The sequence below is a fragment of the Centrocercus urophasianus genome, unplaced genomic scaffold (genome assembly GCF_019232065.1).
Source record: "Centrocercus urophasianus isolate 14NV4802_14NV808 unplaced genomic scaffold, USGS_Curo_1.0 seq_6, whole genome shotgun sequence".
Taxonomy (NCBI): domain Eukaryota; kingdom Metazoa; phylum Chordata; class Aves; order Galliformes; family Phasianidae; genus Centrocercus; species Centrocercus urophasianus.
This window is the reverse complement of record NW_024885199.1, coordinates 184688-207967: the sequence shown is the minus strand read 5'-3', so window position 1 is coordinate 207967 and position 23280 is coordinate 184688. Positions and strand designations below refer to the sequence as shown.

The 23280-nt window shown below is 50.3% G+C and overlaps 2 protein-coding genes across 2 annotated transcripts in view; one reads left to right on the top strand and one right to left on the bottom strand.

Moving 5' to 3' along the window:
• Positions 1-311: 311 nt before the first annotated feature.
• TMEM183A (transmembrane protein 183A) lies at positions 312-11797 on the bottom strand. Its single transcript, XM_042836408.1, has 8 exons — positions 11695-11797; positions 11159-11248; positions 8154-8309; positions 7153-7312; positions 5618-5798; positions 2309-2389; positions 1509-1664; positions 312-774 (listed from the first exon to the last, which is right to left on the bottom strand). Exons 1-8 carry the CDS (start codon positions 11789-11791, stop codon positions 589-591), a joined length of 1107 nt encoding a protein of 368 aa, XP_042692342.1. The 5' UTR covers positions 11792-11797; the 3' UTR covers positions 312-588.
• A 1831-nt stretch (positions 11798-13628) lies between these two features.
• Positions 13629-23280, top strand: part of PPFIA4 (PTPRF interacting protein alpha 4) — a 43018-nt gene continuing 33366 nt past the window's right edge. The window contains exon 1 of the mRNA XM_042836414.1: positions 13629-13678. The gene's annotated coding sequence lies outside the window, so the exon portion shown is untranslated. The remainder of the gene's footprint in view (positions 13679-23280) is intronic.

The following is a 23280-nucleotide window of genomic DNA, read 5'->3' as shown; positions in this document are numbered from 1 at the left end:
AATATCTTTACATTCAAGAACCTTTGCCTTACAAATCCTCTTTGAAATAACTCCTTTGATTGTTTATGCCTTAAAAAAAACCAACATCTGCAACCACGGACTGTGAATCAGCATTCTTGTAACACTGCTGCTTTGCTTACTGCTCCTCAGACACTGAAATATCACACTGCATTTGAATGCAATTGTGCCAGTAAAAAAACAAAAAACCAAAAGAGCAGGGACTTCATTTGTGAATTGTTTCTGGTCACGTCCAAGCTGGAAAGCAAAACTTCCCACTTCTTCCTGAAGAACAGAAAACACGACCACTTCCATTAGCACCAAAAGGATTTTAAATGAACAGTTCCAGGGAGCTCCTTTCAAATCATAAAACGTGAATTTTACATAAAAGTGTTTTACAAATAGTTTCTGCTTTACACTCAGCTCTGCTCAACACCGACCAGAAGTTATATACATACACACCAGCTCAGTAGCTTCAACCACTCTCTCAAGGAGGCTGCAGAATTTATTTAAGAAAAATAATAGGATTTCCTGGTTCCTGGGAATTTCCTTCAGCCTGCCAGACGGGTCACTGCTGCGGTGCAGGGAGCACTAAGCTTTTGGGGAGAAGGGGTACTGAGGGTGCCACCAATCCAGCAGCCGGACGCTGTGCACGGGGTCCAGCACCACCTGCACTCCTTGGTCGAGTCGTGGCTTCTTGCCATTGTGAACAGGGGCGTCCTGGAAGAGCAGCCGCACGCGATGATGCCTCATGTCTGTGCTCACGTTGATGGTGAACTGCAAGAGAGAGACACGGAGGTGCTGGAGGAGGCAGACGTGCAGAAACATGCATTTGTTTCCAGGTAAGCGCGACTGCAGACTGATCGCTGACTCTGGGGATCAAAATTACTTCTTGGTGTTACAGCAGGCGCTGCAATGGTTAACTCCAAACCAGTTCCCTGTGGCTGGAAGCCCCAAATAAGAGAACTGGTGACACCCGAAAGAACCTCTCAGACTTCAAGCACAGACACACATGCTGTCCTGTGTGTTAGCACAGCTGCTGTGCTGCTCTCTAACACCACAGCTCTGTATGGAGCTGAGCTTCTGGGGGTTAATTCAAAAGCTGCTGTTTTTCCAAGCAGTCAAGGATTGAAGACACACTGCACAACTTTGGTCAAACACGTTTTGCTCTCAGAATTTGCTGCCTTCAGGCAAGAAGGGATTCCATTTTCCTGCATCCCACCTCCTGTTCCCCCATTGGGTAGTGACTATTCTGCTCCCAGCTGCTGCACACACACAGCTCAGCTTCTCACAGAAGCTCTGCACAAACCACATCTCCTGCATCCAGTAGAGAAGAGCCGAGAGATCTGCAGAAGCTTAACTGAGGAGACTGTTAGCAACCTCTGTGATAATTCTCTCTGAGGTTTCCACAGCTGGTTGAGTGATGGAGCAGTGCTATTTACACAGCACAGAAGAGCTCTCCCTCCCCCTTCACGTGCAAAGATTGGGTGGTAGATATGTCCAGCACTTACCAAGGTAAACGTCATACCCATGACTATTGGCACGAATATGAAGTTAAAGGTGGTGATCTGCAGAAGACAGCAATCCTGGTCAGGGTTTGTATGGACTTCTTCATACTGAATAGGTGGCTGAAGACCTTTGGAACATTTGCTCTTAAATCTGGGAGACTTGAAAGAAAGAGAGACAGTCAGCTAAGCAGGAATCTGTGATGAGTTTGGTTTCTTCAGACCAGCGCTGCCCAGGAGGTTCGCAGAGCATCCCCACACACTGCGCAGTGCTACTGAACAACAGAAAGCCAGCCCTCAGGACAAAGAATCTGAAGGACTATTTCCTCACATAGGAATGCTGCAGAATTCCTAAGGGGGCCTTAAGCAGCCTGAGAACCACTCATGAAGGCTCTCCATTAGCAGGCACTCCTTCACTTCTCATGGAAATCTTTCCAATGTAAAGCAGTTTCAGATGTGGACTGTTTGATCAGTTATTCAGTCTGTTTTCTGGTGATAGTCAGGAGCCACAATGCAAAGATTACATGATTTGGGGTGAAAAACAATCCACGTCTTACAGTGGAGCAACGAGCAAAGAAACACCAAAAATAAATACACAAGATTCCAAACATCTCAGTGATACAGACTGAAAACTGAGAGCAGTTTCAGGCCATGTTTCAGTTTTACCAAAGGATTCAGTTTTCATTTGATGTCTGACCCCATAAAAGTGTTTCCTCACTCCTTTCCACCACACAGGAAAATCATTACTTCTCCAAAAAACTCACAGCCATTGTGGTTCTTCTTCCACAACTGCTGAGTTTCCATACCTGCTTTTTGAACTTGAAGTTGAATTCCCACATTGCTTCTTGTCTGTTCCCTTCAATCTTTTTGCACCAGAAAAGCAGACACTGAGGTGGAAAAAAAGAAACAAAAACCATGAAACCTGCGGAGGAATCACTTTCAATAAGTTACAGCAAAATGCTGAGACTCCCCATTACAAACACAATTACAGAGCAGTCAGAGCCATTTACTCAAATTAATTATTACCAAAGAACACACCCAGCACTTCGGTCTCCAACTGCTGACCAACTTATCACACAAAAGGATGATGCAACTTACAGCCACTGATGCACTGAACAGAAAGCTCTCAACAATCCATCCCTTCCATAAGGCAGAGGTGAGCGGTACAGATTCGCCTGTTTCCCTCACCCACCAAGAAGTCCCAATAAATCAGACTCCAAACAAGACTGAGCAAAAAGGAACAACTTCGAATAAGGATCAGGAAGGAGAGAATCCAAAGGGAAATGCCAAGAATGATGTGTGACCCTCAGGGTGACAGATGTGAAAGCTCCGAAGCCGCTTCAGAGTCAAAAGAAGGTCCTGACATCACTAGGCACTGACTGTTGTACTGCAGAGCATAAAAACACTGCCAAGTTAGCACAGTTTGAGCAACCTACTGCTCATGTTTTAGAAGGAAATGAGAAAAAGGCCTCCTGCAGCAGAGGTAAGCAGCACCGTGCTCCAGTTTAATCCAGTTATCATAGTATGGTCCCAGGATCTATCCCAGCACACAGCACCAGTTCCAGCAGGAGTCTCAGCAGAACTCCTGAACTAAAAAGAGGAGGGGGAAATTTCACTGCCTACCAACAGGCAGAAGCAACTATCCTTCAACAGCCACCAAGAGAACCTGGCAAATCAACACACCACGGTTTCCACAGCACAGATGCCAGCCCACCACTGCTGGTCTTACCTGGTCCTTCTAACAGTGTCAGCACGTAAAGAAAGAACAGCATTGGTAAAGACAACTCCTCATGATCCATACACCACTTCTTGCACACCAAGAAGGCCTGACTGGGTCACTCTGGGAAGCTCACACCTAATGTAAATCCAGCACAGTGGAACCCTGAATGAATCAAAGCCAGAGCCATCATCCACCACAGGACCTCTGTAATTAGAGACCAGAGGTGATGAGGGACCCCTACCTCAACTCCGAGTCACATCCATAAGCAAGACTCATTAGGGACCCTTACCTCCACAGTCCTCATGAGGTGACCAAAGCAGCCAATTTCAGAAACACACATCAAGTAACCAACCTCCACGTGGGAGGAGAGGAGGCAGCCCTCACGTTTTGCCAATAAAAACATTCTCCAGATCTTTCTTATCTCAGTTTAACTCTGCCATCAGTGCTATTTGTAGTTCACCTGCACAGACGGCCTGGTCTAGCAACTTGCAAGTAGTGAAGCACAAAATGGTCAGTACCTCCTAAGGGGCAGAGGATGTTGTCCACGGGTCAGCCGTCCTGCCCTTCAGACGCGCCGTACGGCCTGCTGCTCCACCAAAAATAATGGGGGATGTCTTTAAAGGGCAAACACTTCTGCTGACACCATAACAGCTCCAGTGTCCCACACAAGCTAGGCTAGGGAAAGAAAAAAGGAAATTAAAGAGGAAAAGCTGGATTTGATAACGCGGAGGACTGGAGTCTCCTCTTGCCACATGCAGCTTAAGTAAGAATCTGCCATTATTTTCAGTGACCCATAGAGGTATAACCAAAGCCCATGAAAGCAAGAACATGGGAAGGAAGTGTCAGACCCTCCTCCATACCCACTGTGCTTTGACATTTCAGTGCACAGTAACACACGTGTGGAGCTCACTGTCTTGCAGTGCAGTAGCACAGCAAGACCAGCCTTGTGATGGCTCCTTAGTGCTCCAGGGGGTCAGGTCAGATCTCTGCTGTCCTAAGCAAAGCCTCATCATCCTTTAATTTCCTTTTTTAAGACCTGAACAACGAAAGACTGCACTTCAAGAACTATCTTCAAACTGAAGTGCAGTAGAAGCATCAGCAGTGGGCACCAAAGCCGTTATGATGTCAACACGAACGCTCCCAAAATCCTGCCAGCACCACCTCACCCCTCACAGCCACACCACGTATCTGAGCAGCAGGGGAAACACTAAGAAGTGAGACTGAAGGACTATGGCTAAGTGGGCATTTCCTAGAACTATTCTGCTGTTTAGTTTAAGAAAGATGACATGTAAGCTGGGAAATTGAGAATAAACAGCTCTGGATGCAGACTTCTGACACAGAACTCTGACACAGAATTAAATGCTTTTCTCCTGCTCTGCAGCACCATCTGCTTGTGTTACTGCACAACGCTCCCTCTCAGCAGTACAACATTTTTGTCCAGGGAGAGGAAGGAAGAAAGAAGCAATGCTGCACACAGATAGATGGGTAGCTCTATTCTGCATGGAAAACAAACTGTTGAAACAAAGCCACAGCAGTTCATCTTCAAAAAGCTCATTCAGTAAGTTTGTTCATTTGGAGGATGGAGAATTCACACTGCTGCTTAAGCTGTTCACAAAGTACAGCCAGCTGTGAGGTAAAACCAAACAAGAAACACGGGCATTTCCAAATTAATGATCAGCAGTGATTAAAGAGGGATGGATGCACAAGGGCCCCAAGCTGCAAGATGAAGGGAAGCTGCCTGTCCCCACCAGTGACAAACCTCTCCCAGCCCAACACAGCTGCAGCCCAGTCCTACAGCAGTCGTTCACTGCACATCTGCCATGCTCACAACATCACTGCCTTCCCCTCCTCAGAAACCAAAGACGAAGCACGAACTACAGGAATGGAGTCTAAAATGATTCCCTTTCAGTGGCTGTTAACATTGCTTCTGATCTCTTCAGATGCCTGCTATGGAGAGAAGATGCATTCTGGCAGCATCTGAATAAAGCTGAGAATATAAAAACTGTCCCTCCTGCAGCCTCCTTTCAGCAACACATTTGCAACAGAGGAGGGAAGAGCTTCAAATATCCCCAACAGTTTTCATGTTCAGTGAAACGAGTGCCTTTCTGCTGATTCTAAAGCTGTTGCAGTAGGACCGAAGCAACCAGAAGAGTAACTAAAATGCTCTGCAGGAGGAACTGCACAGAGACAGATAAGCACCACGCTATTAAACGTTACCAGTCTGAGCTAATTCTCACCCCAACCCTCACACAGAAGTTTGGACTCGGCTATCTTTCAACGTTCCTTCCAACCTCAGCTCTCCTCTGATTTTAAACACCACCTATTTTTCTTCCAGAAGGAGAAAACAGCCAAGGAGCACCTCAGACATCCCACTTTTCCTCAGGATCCCACTTACTCTGGAATTCTTTAAAGTGCTGGGAGTACTGTCTGGAATAGCTGGGTTCCTGGAGACTCGAGATGCAAAAGGCTCATACATGTGGTACAGCGACCGGATGACGCACGCACGGAGGCAGTGCAGCTTCTCCATGGACTCGGGCCGCAAGCGGAGGGGCAGGTATGCATCCAGACTGTAGTGCCTGAAAACCAACGACAAACCCAACTCAAACTAAGGAGTCTGAACGGCAGAGACATGCAGGAGAGAGAGAGAGGTGATCAGCACTGAGAGAAAAGCAAACACCTGATTGATCCCGTTGGCAACTCGGAGTGCGTGAGGGTTTCTGTACCGCCTCCAACACAACGCGGACACACGATGCTGCAGCTCCCCACTAGCTCCCTTGCAGGCTGTTTGCCCAGACAGAGCAAATGATATTTTAGTTGTGGGTTATGTAAAGGCCTGCAGGTGCATTCAAGTTCCCCAGGACCCACTTCAGCTAAGCTGCATGCTTACAAATGCCTGAACGGCCTGGATGCCTGGGCTCGAGAGCTACTCTGATCAGAGAGAACACGCCAAGGAAGCACCTGCTAGGGAACTTCACACTGAAAAAACAGACAGGGACACCCATAGCTGTGGTTTGCTCTATACTTATATACACCTTATCACTTATAAGGACATCAGAGATCATCTATTTCCAACCCCCTTGCTGTGGTGAGGACTGCCAGCCCCTAGATCAGACTGCCCAGACCCCATCATGCCTGGCCTCCAGGGGTGGGACATCCACAGCTTCTCTGGGCAGCACTCCAGCATCTCACCACCCTCCAAGTGAAGAATTTCTTCCTAACATACAACTTAAACCTCCCTTCTTTCAGTTTGAATCATTCCCCCTTGTCCTATCGCTATCTAAGTGAGTAAAAAATTGGATTTATTTCCCTCCTGTTTGCAAGCTCCCCATAAGTACTGAAGATCACACAGATCTCCCCAGAGCCTTCTCTTCTCCAATAGAGAAAACATTCTGTCCTGAAGGAAAGTTCAAGTGAGAGGTGCAAGGACAGGAGGATTTGTTCTGGATGCTGATACTCTTTCTCTTCTTGTACTTCATTTAAAGCTTACTTCTGCTCCTGAGACAGCTCCTAAATGCATTAGCTACTTTCATGCCATCCTAAGTACACAAAGGTGACTATGATGAAAGCTTGAGGCAGGGCCAGGTTTCTGTCAGTGGTGATTGCCTGTCTTTAAGGTAAAGCAGTGACTTTACTGTAAGTGCTTCCACTTGTGAACAGGAGTATGTAGGCTCCAGCAAGCAGAAAAGTGCACAAAGCTTTGAGATCTTATAGAAAGCACATGGGAACACGCCACAGACAGATCCTTTCCCACAGTCAAAGCAGGTGCAACACACCACAACTCCTCCCCAAATGAGGCCCACAGCATCATTTCAACATCTAAATATTAAGCTCCCCAGACCATAGGGAAGTGTTCTCTTACTTACAGCTCTACAGAAAGCCAGCCATGGCTGCAGTCTCTCAGAATAGTTAAGCCATTCTCTAGAGTCTCACCTTCTGTAGAGTCTGGTCCAAAAGGCAGCAGTGCAAGTAACAGTCCAAGCTTTCTTGCAAATCAAAGAGAACCGGACAATGTCCTCAGGGCGAATGTAGGAAGCCAACAGCAGCCAGATATCAATGGGGTATTCCTCTCCACCATCACCATCAGGATTTTCTAAATGCAATCAAGGTACATTAGCGTAATAAAGAACTTCTTCACCAATTCACAGCTGGAGGCCTATGCTGTAGTGCTGTTAGCATGGGTAACTGCAACAGGGATGTAAACGCAGTCACGTAAACAAGTCTGAGACAATTTCACTTCACACTGCTGGACAGGTGCCATCATTTATCACTGCTGCACAGCTTGCACAAGTGTGCAGAGCGGCAGATAGAAAGAATAAGATGGGCTGAAAGGAGGAAGCTCACTACTGCCAAGGGAGGTTCTGGATGTGCTCACTTACCTACAGATTGATTTGCCCACAATGACCCCAGAGCAGAGCTGTGCACACAGCCCTGGATATCAAACTGCCATCAATACTAACAGTTAAACTTCAGTACCAGGAACCAACAGAGCCTGGATTCCACCAACAGACACAACATGGGCATCAATGTCCGTTTGTTTTTGTTGGTTTGTTTTTTCCTAAAGCAAACTCTGCCTTCACCTGCATGCTTTCAAGCAAGAACTGTAACACACGTCCCATGGCAAAGTTTCACAACTCTTCTCATAAGCAGCATTAATTTTCCAAGGCTGAGAGAAGACTGCTGAAAGCAGCAAGCTCTTTGGCTCTGATTTCATACCCAAAGCTCGGCCTCAGTGAAAAGACAACACGTGTGACTGAGTCACAGCAGGTTCCTGGGAGAAATGGGGCAAAGTGATTCAATCCTTCGCATTATTATGATTTATATTTTAAAATACAAATTACAGGATGCCCTGAAGCTGCAGGTTTAACCTGCAAACAGCAGTCGTTAATTGAAGAAACCCACACACAGCACCCAGGAGAGGCTGGTGAACATACCTTTGTGTCTTTTGCTCTTCTTTTTTCTGGATGCAGTTCGCCCACTGATACTTTCCTTTGTATCCATTTCATCACTGCTGTCACAAGACTCTCCTGACATGGAGAGAACTTCCTCAGAAGGAACACAAGAAGCTTCCAAACCACAGAGGGATTTTACTAGAATGACAAGCAATGACACGATAAGTATGCCAGGAGATAGACAGAAACAGATGATTCAAGCTCAGGAGATACTTCAGGGGAACCAGAGCCACTGCTAAGAAGCAACATAACTGCATTAAAGTCTCCTGGTGACGCATGGAAACCCTAAGCCCTGGGATTACCTTCTTAGAGCAAGATTAGCACAGGTGAGTGACTTAGAAACAACAGCCTACTGTTTCAAGGAAGGAACAATGAGGATGATCTACTGGTTTCCCTGAAGCTGTTTATGACTTTGAATAAAACACCACTGCTTCTTGTGCAGCACCAACTGGCTGCCCTGCATACCACAGCATCCCTGTCTGACCACTGCTCAGCCTGCATAAAGCCAGCACCCATGCTCTGATTGTCCTCAGAACACTGGAAGTGTACTTCCTTCTCAGCAGGACAAAGAGATCCTGCGGCTGAAGACAAGCAATCCATCAGCAACGGAACTCAGAGCCAAGTACACAAGCTCCACTTCAGATTTTATTGAAGGGCCTAATGAGCAACAGCAAGCGAAGACAGAATTTCTTTTGCTGCCTCTGGGGAGATGTTCAAACACTTCACAGTTAGGAAATATTTTACTGTAAACTGAAGACTCACTGGGGCAGAAAAAGTCACATGTGAGGCAATAACAGGAGTCTTAAAAAAGAAAGGTGCAGTCCTGTGTTACGGCTGAGCAAGGCACAGACACAGAGGAACCAGCATAACAGCATTACAAGCACTCTGCAAACAGTCTAAAATTTGGGGCCACGTGCATTCAAGAAAGTTGAATTTCAACAGAATTTGCTTGGATGAAGAAAAGCACCTCTATCAAGAGGCATTTGGCTCCCTCGAAGGAGATCTGTGCTGCTCACACTTTTCTAGCCTAGCAAAGGAAACCCCTGGAAGGTTTTACATATTGCAGATACAGCCAGCAGAGAGCAAGAAGTGGCAGAAAAAAAAAAAATCATTAAGTACTGATTACAAATAAACCTAGGCTAGAGATTTTCCTCATTTCTTAACCACACAGCAAGGTTGTGAAATGATAACAGAGCAGATGGAAACGAAGTCTTAAGACAGAGCTTGAGCAGTTTAGGAAGAGGGACTGCATCACTTGGTTTCTGGCCACATCACAGAACTGCAGTGCTCTGCCAAATGAGCTCCACCATATTTTGCACAATTTACTTTGTAAACTGTATGCATTTGTGGCAATGATATCCCTCGCTCTGTAACAGCACTCACCTCTACATACAACCTTATGCAGGCAAAACCAAATAGAAGCAGATGGCAACACATGACAGTTGTGACATCAAATACAGCCAAGCAAGAGATGACAACTGATCAAGACTCAGGGAAGGGTTCAGAAAAAGGCAGTCACACTCTAGGAAGGAAAGCTCAGCAAGGCTGTTCACACTGAGTCACGCTGCATCGTAACCTTGCCAAAGAGATTCCATCCCATTCATCTCACAGCAGCCACCCCCACCTTGTCCCTGCGGGTTAGGAAGGAACAGATAAATGCTCAGGAAAATTCCACCTGGCCTTTGCTCCCCTCCCTGCCTCCTGGCAGCCATGGGCAGGGCAATGTTTGAGAACCAGCAAGGTAGGAGGAGAGCGAGGCCAAAGTTCCCCAGGCAGAGGCCATCTCCTTCCTGCTGCTGGTTGTCAGGGTGCCCCACGGTCACGACCACGACAGATAAGGCTGTAGAACAGCTTGGGGCTGATAAGGACAGAGCCTGAGGATCAGTTCATCAGAAGGGTGAAACCCCAGCAGTTCTGCAGGGAATCGCTGTGATCTGCAGTCATCTGAGCAGCAAGAAGGTGAACCAGCAACGGGATGCTGGATTTTAGGAGAAGGGTTAAACTGCACAGGGCAAGCAGTGCATGGACTCAGAGTGGGGGCAAGAAGGGAAAGATGTTACAGTTTGCTGTGAAGCTGAAGTGCAGCAGTGGGAGGCATTGCCTCAAATGGAGAGTCTGTGTAAGACTGAACAGGAAACAAAACAGGGAGAGGGAAGCCTCCAGCTTTGAACAAAGAATGGAAGGTGCCCTGATCTGAAAAGCTTGAGCAGTGACTAGAAAGGAAAACTGAGTGGCATTGCTATCCTGTACAACTTCACAGTGCAAAGAGCACCTCTTTACAGCAGTCACTGTCCACATAATAACATCCACCTCCAACCAATTCCACGTGTCAGACCAGTTCCACTTAGGAGTCAAATCCTAAATACTAACAGCTCTTGAGCAAGCAGGGTGAGTTAGCCCAGAATGTTCCCATTACTCTCAGCAGCTAAAAGCCAAGGAAGTAGAGAACAAAGTACTGCAATAGCTGCTCAGGAAACTGCTTGCTTATACAGCTTACAACTAAACAACAGCAATACTCTCAAAAGATCTCACTGCAGCCTGCAGCACAATTTATCAGAGCTAACATCATTCCATTATTCTAATTTCAAATAGTTTTATCTGGTAGTAAATTTATCTACAGTTCTGTATGAGGTAATGTAGCCATAAAGACTCTCGTTCTGTGGGTTGTAGTTGGTGGGTTGGTTTTTTTTTTGCTTCAAGCAGGAGATAACATTCCATATTAAAAAAGAAAAAAACTCTTTGATTTAAGGCAGCAGGAAAGACTCTGAAGTTCTTGCTGGACTTGCAGCTGGAATTCTGCAAAAATCCTGTCTAAGATCTGAATAATCCCACAGAAAAATGCAGACTCATCTTCAGTCATCAAACCAAACTGTTTTCTCAGACCATGGAGATGAAAGAGGCGCCCCACAGCACAGAGGCTGGTGGGATGGGGGGCAGCCTTCCCGCATGCCGGCTGGCAGGGCAGGCTCCCTACACACAATGCTCACCTTCCTGCTGCACTGCGTTGGCCACAGCTTTCTTCACCCGTCCAGATTTCACGACAGCCGGGTCTGAGTTCGCATAATCTGCCACCGTCACTGCAGGAGAGTCAAGAGACAGGGCGACAGGGGATTACAGCTTACAGGGAGGGGAGAGAGGAGGTCTAACAGGTGCGATCCCTTCTCAAGGAGGACGCTGCACGGGGACAGAGCCGAGGAGAAAGCACGCAGCAAAAGCAGCCCCGGCAGCCCCGCAGGCTTCCACCACAGGCACGGACGGCCATCGCCGTCCAGCACGGAGCAGTTCTCCCTATGCCCAGCCCACACAAACCCCTCGCTGCTCCTCGCAGCAGCCCAGCCGGCCCAACCCGCCGCTCCCCACCCGCCGGCCGCGCAGCACCAGCTGAGGAGCCTCGCCTCCCCTCACGCACAGCCTTAACGCTCCCACCTCCGAGCCCCTCCGCTCCCGGGCCAGGCCGCAGGGCCCGCTAGGCCCGTCCCCTCGCACGGCCTCGCTCCCCTCCATCCCCGCCCCGCATCCTCACCGCGTTCGGAGCAGACGTCGTCGGCACGGAACTTGAGGCGTTTGCGGGCGCCCCGTTTGGGCATGGCGGCGGCTTCGGGGCGGCCGCGCGGGGCCATGTCCGGCCCGTCCCGCCCGGGGCCGCCGCGGCGCCGCGGGGAAAGCGCTACCTCTCGCAGAGCCTCGCGAGAGCGTGACGTCATCTCTGTGCGCCGCGCCCTTGCGTCGTGGTGTCAGTAACGGGGATATGTAAATGGAGTAGCGGGTTAAGCTCTGGAGTAACTGGCGCTCGGTAACCGGTCCTTTCTGCCCACAGCCCTGTGGGATGCCCCAGAGCCACGGCCCTGTGAGCGCCCTGCCCCGCCACCTCCACACTGGGGTCCCCCACCGTCCAGGAGGTTGCAGCTGAGCCATCCCATGTCTGTTCACAGCCCCTGTGCGTTGCCAGGCACCTCAGCCCGCACTGACCCCACCCAGCTCCTGTGGGTCTGGCAATGGGTACGAGCTGGCACTCGGCTGCTTTTCCTATTTCTTTTAGGACCGTGCTGAATTGTCAGTCCTTGGTGATGCCACCTCCTGGTTAAGGAGTCATAAAGGTGCCGTGAAGAGTTGAGATTCCTACTGGAGGATCCTGTTGGACATCACTGGTTGTCCAATCAGTCGGACTGGGAGTCCACATGCTCTCCCTGACCTGCATTTACACGGCTGTCCTGCAGCATGGGCTTGGAAGGAAAGCACAAGTTCAGTCCCAGCCCCAGCATCCTCAGCACCATCCCAGTGGACACTGCACAGCCCAGTGCATTTCGTCATCTCAGAGTATCTTAAAATATAATGAGAGTATTTTACCAGCAAAAAACCTGGCAATAGAAAAGTCTTGTCTATTCCGGACAAGAAAGTTCAATCCTTGACAAAAACGCTGTTTCTAATTGTATTCGTCTAGGTTTGGATCAACTGATATGAATTAGAGAGAACAGCAATTAATGCAGCTAGATCCTGACACTAATAGCTTTACCCGCCTCTTTGGTTGCATAGATACTTGAAAATGTTTTGGACTATGAGAGTCATCGCTGATATTTGAGAACTGTATCACAGTATTTTTTAAAAATAGAGTTCTTATTGGGTGACTCTGGCATATGGGAAATAGAGGAAGTTTTACCAGCATGGGACAATAGACATGCAAAGATGGCTGTTTCCAGGTGTGCCCAGCACAGCTGCTCATCCAACAGGTTGATAACATCGGTGGCATTTATTTTCTGAGATTTCCCAGCAAAAATATCACAGAATGAGCTCCGTGTCCCTGCACAAATCCGATGAGGCACAGGAAGCAGTGCTTCACTGCAGTGATACCAAAGTGCTGCATCGCTGAGGGCTCTGTGATGGAACAGGCGAGGGATGTCCCAGAGGATGCTGAAGGCCGTGCAAGAGTTGAAGGAGCAGCCTGTGGTTTAAGAAGCCCCAGATTAATTGCTTACCTTCTAATGAAGCCTACATGTGCTGGGTTTGTTGGGCACAGTGCTGGGGTGTGTTACACTTTCTTTATTCCTGGTAAGGGTGGGGAAAGGTGCACCCAGGGCACAGCTGCCCTTCACCCCACAGCCTGAGTCTGCTCCTGCCTCGCTCCCCATAGGGATGGATGAGGCCTCTGGACTTCATCCTGCTATAGGATCCTTCCTGCTGTAGGGGCTGCTACCCCCAAGGAAGTTCCTGCTCCCCGAGGAAGTTTGCTGCCCCACAGGGGGCTCCTGCCCCCGGGAAAGTTCCTGCCCCTTCAAGAAGATCCTTGCCCATGGAAGTTCCTGCCCCACAAGTGCGCTTTTTGCCCTCTCAGGGGTAACACTGGCCCCCAGGACCCCACCTCGACCCCCCACCACATGAGGGAGGGGCGTGGCCAGGACAGGGCGTGGCGGGAGGGGGCGTGGCCAGGCGGGGACGGCGACGCAGGGGCGGGGCGGGCGGCGGGAGGCAGCGGCGGCGGCGGCGGCGGCTTCCAGCGACTTCGGCGCTCGGTGAGTGCGGGCGGGGCCGGGCCCACGCCGCCCCGGGGGATGCTCAGCTATCCGCGGGGCCGGGCAGGGGATGCTCAGCCTCCATTCTGCATCCTCCATCCTGTGGAGCTGTCCGGAGGGGCTCTCCTCGTTTTGCCATCCCGAAGGATGCTCTGCATCCCTCCTGGGGCTGGGCCGACCGGGATTCGCTCCCCGCTGTTACACCCGGTGGGGTTGGACTGGGGGTGTTCTGCCTCGCCGTGGCAGGTGGGGATGCGCTGCCTCCAGGGGCTGTGCGGGAGAGAGTGCTGCGTCTGGGGGAGCTTTGTTCCACCCCGTTGCCGCTTGGAGGGGGTCTGTGAGTCAGGGATGTGCTGAGCATCCCTGTTTCTCTTGGATGGAATCGGAGTCTGGGGGTGTCATCCTCACCTTCGGGATCTTCTGTCCATAGACATCGCCCATAGGCCAGGAATCTGAGCCCAGGGATTGCTGTGCCCCCCACAGATGGGGGCTGCCTGATCCCCACTGGATGTGTGGGCAGGAGGGGTAAAGAGGTGGCCAGACCTCCTCCAAGCTGCAAGGTTTTGGGGGGGGCAGAGATTCCTATAACCCTGGAGTGGTGAGGGGGGGTTCTTTCCTTTCCCAGCTGCCTTCTGCCCCAAGCAGCCCTCCACTGTGGTCCCAAGCTTTGCACCCCTGGCTCCCATTTTCCATTATGGGTGGACATCCTGATGAGACCAGTCCTTACCTGTGGCCTTCTGCTCCGATTTCTGTGTGCCACGTCCTCCTGCCTCCCTCAGTGTTGTCTCCAGTCTGCAAGCATCCACTCCGGTCTGAATCAGCCCTCAAGCATCCACCCAGCACTGAGCCTGGAGCTGGACCAGCTCATGGGGAAGCTCACAGGGATGGTCCTGAGCTCTGCACCGGGTGGATGTTCTCCAAACCTGGGGTTGGATCAACCCAGTGAGCATCCAGCCAGCCTGCCTGCCTCCAGCTGTTCTCACACTGGTTCCTATTCTCCTGTCAGCCAATGCTGTCTCAGTACAGCCATGGCAAGCTGCCTCCAGACACTGTGATTTCCTCCTGAATAACACCAGCCCTTCAGGGCCTCGTTTATCCCCCAAATTGCATCATTATAACCGCAATTGGCTTAGGAAGATAGGTTTTGTTAAAGCTGTACAAAACCTTCTGGGGACGCCCCAGTTTTGGCCAAGTAGGTGCTGGCAAAACATTCACTTAAGCTCATTTTCCACCATCTGCTTATATGCTAGAATGAGGTTCTCCTGGTGGGTTTGACACCATAGCACTGCACTGCGAGCTGGTACAGAGGCAAGGTGTCAACTGGAGTTTGGTACCTGGATGGTTGTGCCTGTGTGGTCCAGGAGCTTCTTGCTTGTGGTGCTGCCTGTAGAGATGGAAAGCTGGTGTCTGTGTGGCTCCAGTGCTCTGGGAGTCATGGGTCTCACTGCTCTTGATGGTGCTCCAACACACACATCCCTGTGGGCATCTCAGGAGGGTGATGGCTGGGAGGTGGGACTGATGTCCAGGATCTTCCTGGAGATTTGTCAGGGATCTGCAAGAGCAGGTGCCTGGTGATGCTCAGATGCAAGGATGACTTTCCGGCATCAGTGCAGGCTGTGAAGTAGTGAAATGATTCAGAGCCCTTTGCCATTAGGAGAGTTGTGCTGATATAATTGGATTTTAATTTGGTTTGTTCTGTGGTCAAGCAGGTTGAAATGCTTGTGGGGACACTGTAAAGCCATCAGTTTAGGTTGCATGGTGAGGACACACAAAGGGATGAAGTGGGTTTTCATCTCTGTCATTTCTGTGCAGAGCTGTGCTGCACCACAGTGCAGTGGTTTCTGTCCTACAGGTGGAGGCATCCTGGAACTGGGTGCCAAAACTTCTCCAAAGGCATGAAGGGCCTGACTGTATCTCTTCAAAATTGCCTTTCCTTCCCCAAATCTCCATTCTGGTGTTTTAAATCAGCTCACAGGTTGCTGCCTCCAGTGCAGTAATCCTGCAGGACTGGCAAGGCTGGAATTTATCTGAAATGCAGATTTTTTTTTCCAGTTCCCATTTTTCAATTTCTTCCACGCTTCTGTTAGCAGGCGTAAGGATGCACCGGCTGGGTGGCTGCCTTTAATTGCATTTAAAAAAAAAAAAGGAAGAAAATAAGTGACAAATGAGAGCTCTTTTTCCTCATCCTGCCCATTGCAAATGATTTCCAGGAGAGGGCAGTTCCCAGGGCGTTTTGCTGCCTGATGCGGTGCCTCCCTGCACTGCAACCTCCTCAGCAGTGTGCAGCTGGTTCCTCTGAATGGGAACGTGCAGCAAGGAGGGCATTCAGCATCCAGGAGAGAGAAGCAGTGGCTGGGTACTATGGGCCAGTGGGGGAGAAGGGATCTGTCCCACATTGCTGTTCATCTGCTGGGTCAAAGCTTTGGTTTTCACCCCTTCTCGGTAGGAATGAATCGTCTTCATAATTACAGATGGGTTTTACCTTTCCTGCTATCATCGTTTGAGATGTGGATAATGTGCTGGGGCAGAATAAATGCACTGTGGTGCCCAGAAGGTTCAGTAGCCAAGAGGCAAGGGCTGGGCTGGGCAGTGGGATTGTAGGAAAGGAGCGATGCTCAGCCGTAATGCTCCCCCATTTCTTACCTCTTCAGAAGCCTTGTGAGTGTGCTGCATCCTGGGATGGAGGCTCTCCTGCTAAGCCTGGCCTTTCAGGTTTCCAAAATGAGGAAGGGTGTTTATAGCCTTGCCAAGGCATTAACATATGTGTCGTAAACCTGATCCCAAGCCCTTAATCTTCCTGGTGGTGCCTGGTGCTATTCCCTATCCAAGAACTTTTGGTGCCAGGGGTTGCAGACAGTGAGGAGAAAGATGGGCTGGTACAAAGTTTACACCCTCAAACATCCAGTTAATCTCCCCTGTAATCCAGTGCCTGGCAGCTGTACTCACTGACCAGATCTCAGCCTCTTTCTGGCTTCCCCCCCTCAAGCATATTGCAGGAAGGAGTGATAAAAGGTCCAGAGGTTATTTTTGTCTAAGGCAGATTTATTCACACGTTGATCAGCCAGGAGGGGAAGCTATTCTGGTCCCAAGTTGTCCCACATACACATGAGTACCTCGTGAGGGTGTGATTTCTCCAGGTGAGGTTGTGAGATGACATTCTCATCTTGGGAGAGAGCTCATAAAGCACCTGGGTGCTGTGAGCTGCCATGGAGTTCAAAGCAACCAGAGCCAAGCATACAGGTTGTGCTCTCCTGTCCTTTGGGGATGGGTCCAAACCCAACATCCCTGAGGTGAGATGGAGCATCATGCCTCGAAATCTTAGCACCATCCATGGGAGAACCTGGCCAGGTTGCTGGTTTGCCCCATAGCTGGGTTTGGGTAGCACTCTGTGCAAACCTAAAGCCCCTCAAGGACCCATGGCAAACAAAATGCTGGGTACTGCTTTCCTACTTGGAAGAGCTGGTTCTGCTGAAGAGCTGAGGAGCGGAAGTCCTGGAGATTCCCATCTGCCTGGGAACAGTTGCTGTCCTTGCTCCTCATTGGCAGTGCAGTGCTGGATGCCTGCATCTTCAGGATGCTGAAGGCAAAGCAAGGGCTCTATGGTGTCCTATCATTGAGCACAACAACGTGGCTTATCTTAGCCCTGTCAGTGTTTAATGGTGAGCTCTCCTGGCCAGCAAACTCATCTTTCCTGATAAAAGTTGTCTTTTCTTCCAGCCCAGGTCCAGAAAGGGTTTGCTCAGTCCATGCTGTCTGTCTGAGATCCATGTGTGCTCTGTCCTGAGGCAGAAACAGCACTGGCTGAGTGCTGCCAGCATGCTTGGGACAGTCAGCAGAGACAACTGGCATTCCCTTTGGCAGTGGGTTGAGTTTTGGGTTATGTTTTGGTTGATGCAGAGTTGAGACATCAGGGATGAGTTTCCCTTCCTGGTCTCTGCTTCCCCAAACCCCCCTAAGTGAGACACCTCACAGCACACAGAGCAAAAGGAATCAGTGTTCATTTTACCCTGAGAGCTGTTAATTATTTAAGCACCGGATCTCAAGAGCAGAATTTCACCCTTTGTAGCATAACAGATGTCCTGTACCGAGCCATGCAGCAATACATATATATTAAAAAAAAGGAAAAAGAAAAAAAAAGGTGGCTGTACAATAGCCAAGTCATTTGAGAATGAAAGCACTGGTATTTTTAGGCAGAGGAGTACGTGTGGGAGAGATCTCCAAGTGCAGGCTGATGCCATTTGCTGCAGGGCAGTTAGAATTAGATTTATTGACGACGTGTGATTTGAAAGCAACACCGGCGCTCGTGAAGAGCCGTGCAACGATCAGCAATGCTGGGGCTTATTTTGGCTTCACGTTAGGAGACAAAATGTCTTTATATACACGTAAACACACAGGAGATGGGCAGCGATAGCCATTTCTGCTTGCAGAGATGCTCCGATTGCCATCTCCAAAAATGATCACTGCAAAACTCTTGTAACTAAATTAACTACAAGCAGATGATCAAATGAAAACCTTATTTTGTTGTTTTTTTTTTTTTTTTTTGCAGCCCCAAAGCGATGGCAGCAAGCCAGTGATTATCATCCAAGTTTTGATGCTGGGGAGGAGGAAAGAGAAATGTCTCCATCAAGCAGCAGCTAGGCACACGTGGGGGTTTGCCTGAGCCCCTCCTCCCCAAAGCATGAGGCGCTGCAGGTCGTGCTCAGGTGATCTGTGGTCTCCCTCTACCTCACTCACCATCAGCTTGGGCTGAGGCTGATCCTCTGGAAGAAGGAGCTTCCAGACACATGTGGTGACACACGCGGTGCATCTGGGAGGACTCCTGGGCACAGGATGAGTGCTGGTAACGCTGGTACCCAGTTAGGCTGCAGCTGGTGCAGACTGGCAGCTCTGGGAGGATGCTGAGATGACAGCGGCCACTGTGACAGCTTTGTTGTTTCCGTATCGCGCTCTGAAGATGATGCCTGAGCTCAGAAGAGTCGATCCCATGTGCAGCCACAGCTCCCAGCACCCCGCCTGCCCCAACCTTGCTCTGACAGGGAGATGTGTGCTGTTTGCTGGCTTCTGCTTGTTCTCTTCTGAAAAGTGAATCCTGTCAGATTCAGAGCAGCTCTGGCCATATTGCATGCATATTAAAGCAGAGTCGAGGCAAGGCTCTGCATGCGTGTGCCTGCTTCCAGCACTCGCTGGGTGGGAGCTGCCTTTGTCAGGGTCTCCCCTTGGGGGTGTTACCCACAAACACAGCTGGCAGGGAAGCAGCAGAGAGCGATGCCAAGCAGGGAGGCTGCAGTGGGGAGTCTGAGCCACTCCAGCCTGCAGATCTCCTCGCTTCGCTGCCTGCAAGATGCCAAAGAGGCTGGGGGGGGCTGGCTCATCTCAGCAGCGTGAGCAGGAGAGGGACTCTGTGTCTGTGCTGGAAGAACCAGAGCAGCTCTGGCTGAGCTTCCTGGGCTGGACCGGAGCTGCCTTCACTGCTGCGGGAGCCGGAGAGCCCGCAATGCTGCGTGACACCGATCCAGTCCCACGCTCCTCTCCTTGGCCATCAGCCTGAAAAGCTGGGGCCACACGAGGCCACGCTCACCTGGTGTGGGCACCAGCTGGGGCTCTGCCTGGCTGCGTGTGCTACAGCTCAGCTCCTGGGGTGGTAGGACAGAACCTGCAGCTCGGTCCCACTGCTCGTGGGGAAGCTGGAGGGGCTGCTCCATTTGCTTCTCAGCTCATGATTCTGGTAGGTGTGGGTTCCTGGCTGTGCTGATGGTGCCCTGAGAAAGCATGGTAGCATCCACTTGCAGGGCAGGGACGTCACATCACATTATGGCAGTAGTGGGGCCCAGGGGTGGCAGGGAGCAGGGCTGATAATGCTGCACAGGGCAATCACAGCAGCTCTGTGGGGCTCATTGATCTGCGTGGGTCGAGGCTGTGATGGGGCTCCCCATGGCTGCTGCCATTCCCTCCTCACTGCACAGCCCCATGTGTGCCTCCAGAAGTTGGCCCTCTGCCGTAGGCACTGTGTGGCTGTCAGGGGCCAGCAGAGCCTTGCTTGGATGCTTCCTCCCCATCCCACTCATTCTCCAGCTGTTCAGCTTCCCATCGTATCCCCGTTCTCATCACACATCGTTTCTCCCCTAGATAAAGGCTTTTTAATAACATGTGACATTTCAGACATCATTTCCTTTCTTCCATTCCAATTTTCTTCCTGTTCTTCATAACTAGAAAGCCTTTCTTTGTCCTCAGCCAGAGGGGAGGTGTCTGTTATTGCTGCTGTTATCATATTCCAGGAGGTTTTATCGGGTTAATGAATATCCTCTCTCTCTTTTGTGTCACTTCCACTCCCATCTTCTTTAGCCCAGTTTCTCAAGGAAATGAAATGGCTCATGTTGGCACAACCTTTTCCCTCACCCTCAGTCTCATAGCAAATCCAAGGGAGAGAGCTCAGAACTCTGCCAAGTGAACCACAGGAGAGGTGGACAGACACAGGCAATGCCTGGCCTTTGTGTCCCCATCCCTGTTAGCTGGGAAACAGGCTGCATCACCCAGCTGTTTTGCTGCCCAGCTGCTTTGTGTGCTCAGGCAAGGAACCAGAGGAGGAGGGCGGCAGTAGCCTCACAGAAATAGGGCAATAAGCTCATTTTGAGAGACCCAGGCTGTGTTTCCAGACGCAGACTCACGGATGGCTGTGCTCGAGGGCTCTTCTTGCAGCAGCAAGAGCTGCAGCCGGTTTAAGCTGCTGTGAGCTGCAGTGACAGAGAAGCCAGCACAGATTTCCCACTGCAGACCCAGCTCCCATTGCAGCAGGGAGAGGCAGCAGTGCTTCTCCAGCAACTGCTGCAAAATCCTCTTCCCTGGCATGGGAGTCACGGCGCTCCCAGCGAGTGAAATCCTGCAGCTCCTGCAGTCAAAAGCTCACATGCTTTGGTAGAAGAGGACCAAAGAGATTCTCACTGTGTGGCTGGAGCTTTGTGGCAAGGGATGGGGGGCTACATGTGCACATCCTTCCTTGTCCTGCCATGGCGAGAGGGATCGTGTCAGGCCCTAAGGAGCTTGCTGCAACCCCACAGCATGAAGGTGCTCAGCTCGGGTCTTGCAGCAGGGAAGCAGCTCATCTCTTGGCGATTTAGTCAGAACGTGGCTGTTCTGTGGATCAGTCACTGCTCACTGGCACTAAGGCATGTTGTCACGCCACACTCTGAAGGTTTCACCATCACTGTGCTGTGTCTTTCACTCTGCCTGTGTCTGGTATTTCTTTTTTGCAACCAGCACTGTTGTTCTCTTCCAGCCTTCATCCCTGAGGCCTGGAGCCTCGCTGGAGCTGGCACACTTCACTGCCCAAGGAGTAGGTCTACCTTGATGTCAGGACTTGTACCTTATCTTCTGCTTGCTCCCACCATCACCTGCCTTCCTCTTGCCCCTGTAGTAATTCCCAACAGGGAGCAGGCTGGGAGGCTCCAACATGGCAATAAATGGGCTCCTCACCATGTCTCCCTAGCTCCTTTCTGCTTGGGGATCACCAGACATCCCATCCTACTAGAAAGAAGTACTTTGGAGTCCTACCTTGCAGTCTATTACTCTCTCCTTCTCACCCTTGGACTCCCCACCTGCTTGTACCAAGGCTCAGTGACAGGAGGCACAAGCAGCCTTGATGCCATCCATGGTCTTGCACCATGCAAGCACTCAGCATGTGTTTTAGAGCTAGGCTTCTTATTCCACTGTGAGATAAAGGGAGGAGAAGGGCTTGACAGTGACCTGCTCAGCCTGTGTGGTTTCCCTTTCCAGGAAGTTTCAGTTTTCTTCTGTGTTTTCCTGCCTCTTCTTTTAATGGCAGTGAGATGGGCACTGTAATTGAGGAGATCCCAGCTGAATAATCCACTGAGGAAGCTGCTAATTTGAAGGCATGTCTCTAATAATTAAATCATTATCTGAAGGGAAGTAGAGAACAGATACCCAAAACGGGCCTAATTAAAATCCAAACCCACGATGACTTGGGCCCCGGGCCAGAGCACATCCTAGTCTGCTGGGGACGTCTTCATGTGTAATTGCTTTTCAGGATGTCAGTCCCACCAGAAAACCCATCTGTTCCCCTCCACAAGACCAAGGTTGACCCAGAAGCCCTTCTTGTCTTATCCCACGTTCCCCAGAGCACACTGAGTAGAGGATGACCATGTGCTCACAGGATAGGGCATAGGGAATGGGGAGAGCCACTCTGTCGTACATCCAGTTCTTGGGACTCGGGAACTGGATTCCTCCACGTCTCCAGAAGATTTGATCCTTATCTTCTTTCGTCTCTCAGGCTTGGCAAAGGTCCTGATGTGGATATTAGCAAGGTGAAACACAGCAGCAAGTTTCACTTCTGACAAGATGGCCTTGATCCACTGTGCGACAGCAGGGAAGAGCTTACAGCTGTCCAACACAAACTCCTTCCAAAATTAGATAAATCGCTGTATTTCCTCGTGCAGACAATTCAGGGAGCTCTGTCTGTTGACTGTGCATATCCTGGGCACCCATCCAACGTCCCCACATCACACAGTAGGTAAAGGTCATCTCAGGTGGGCTGATGGCCACAGGGAACATCTGAGCCTGGGAAGGTCAGAGCAGAGCATGCTACTGGAGCCACTTCTGCTTGGATGAGCATCCCACCAACCTCTGGCACGCTATGTTTTCCCCTGTCTTGCCTGGAGGGACTGCAGCGGTCACATAGGTCCCTAGGCCATTGCTGATGGAGCTGGGCAGGAGTAGCTGGCTCCACTTGCACTAACACCAGCAGGAGCTGGGCACTGTAGGGTGTCTGGGATCCAAATCCATACTATAAAGAAGACAGAAGCTTAAAACTGCCTGCAAATGTAGTAATTAAACTCACTAAAAAGCATCTTCGCTGCTGTGCTTGGTTTGCCTGCAGAAAGAGACTGAAGGAAATAACATTTCTGATCCTTATGGGGCTCCTGGGGTGCTGCTCCCTTCCTCACAGCGTTGGCCAGATGCCTGCACACTGTTCCCCTCATTCCTAACACTCCCTTGGTGTTATGACTGTATAATCAACAGATATCAAGATATTACAATCGCAATATAATCAAGAGAGTTAGGCAAAGTGGACAATGATAACAAAAGAGAATAAAATGGAAGGCTTACCCTTCAGTTGGGCTTACCACAAAACACCAATAGAGACAATCTCCAGAAGAGATCCTTCCCCACTGGCAGCCAGCTCTTAAATAGGTCTAGGAGGGGTGCAGCCTGGTTCCACCCCTTCTGGCAGCACAGCTGAATTGCCTTCACCTGTGCTCCTCTGGCTGGCTCATGGCTCGCCTCAGGTGATCAATCAGAGGTTCAGGCCGTGACTCAGTAGTTCCCATACATATGATGCTTTCTGGAGCAATTTCATGTTAGTTCCCTCAATTTGGAGCTTCTGCTGCTTTTCACTTTCCCACTCTCTGCTCATACAGCTCTGTGCTGAGCTCTACCACACCAGGTGCTGGTGCAGAGGATGAGGACAAAGGCACCACTGGGGCCATGCCAAGCAGGATAGGTGATGGGTTCACTGGGAAAACTCCCAGTTCTGCTTGACTGGCATGGAGTTGACATGAATTGGAGCACATTTACTTCTCCTTTGCTGC

Coding starts and splice junctions, on each gene's coding strand:
- TMEM183A (XM_042836408.1), bottom strand. CDS start 11,791: ATGGCCCCGCGCGGCCGCCCCGAAGCCGCCGCCATGCCCAAACGGGGC. Junction 5,799..7,152: donor TGGACCAGACTCTACAGAAG/GTGAGACTCTAG, acceptor GTTGGTTTTCAG/GCACTACAGTCTGGATGCAT. Junction 1,665..2,308: donor ACTTCAAGTTCAAAAAGCAG/GTATGGAAACTC, acceptor CTTTCTTTCAAG/TCTCCCAGATTTAAGAGCAA.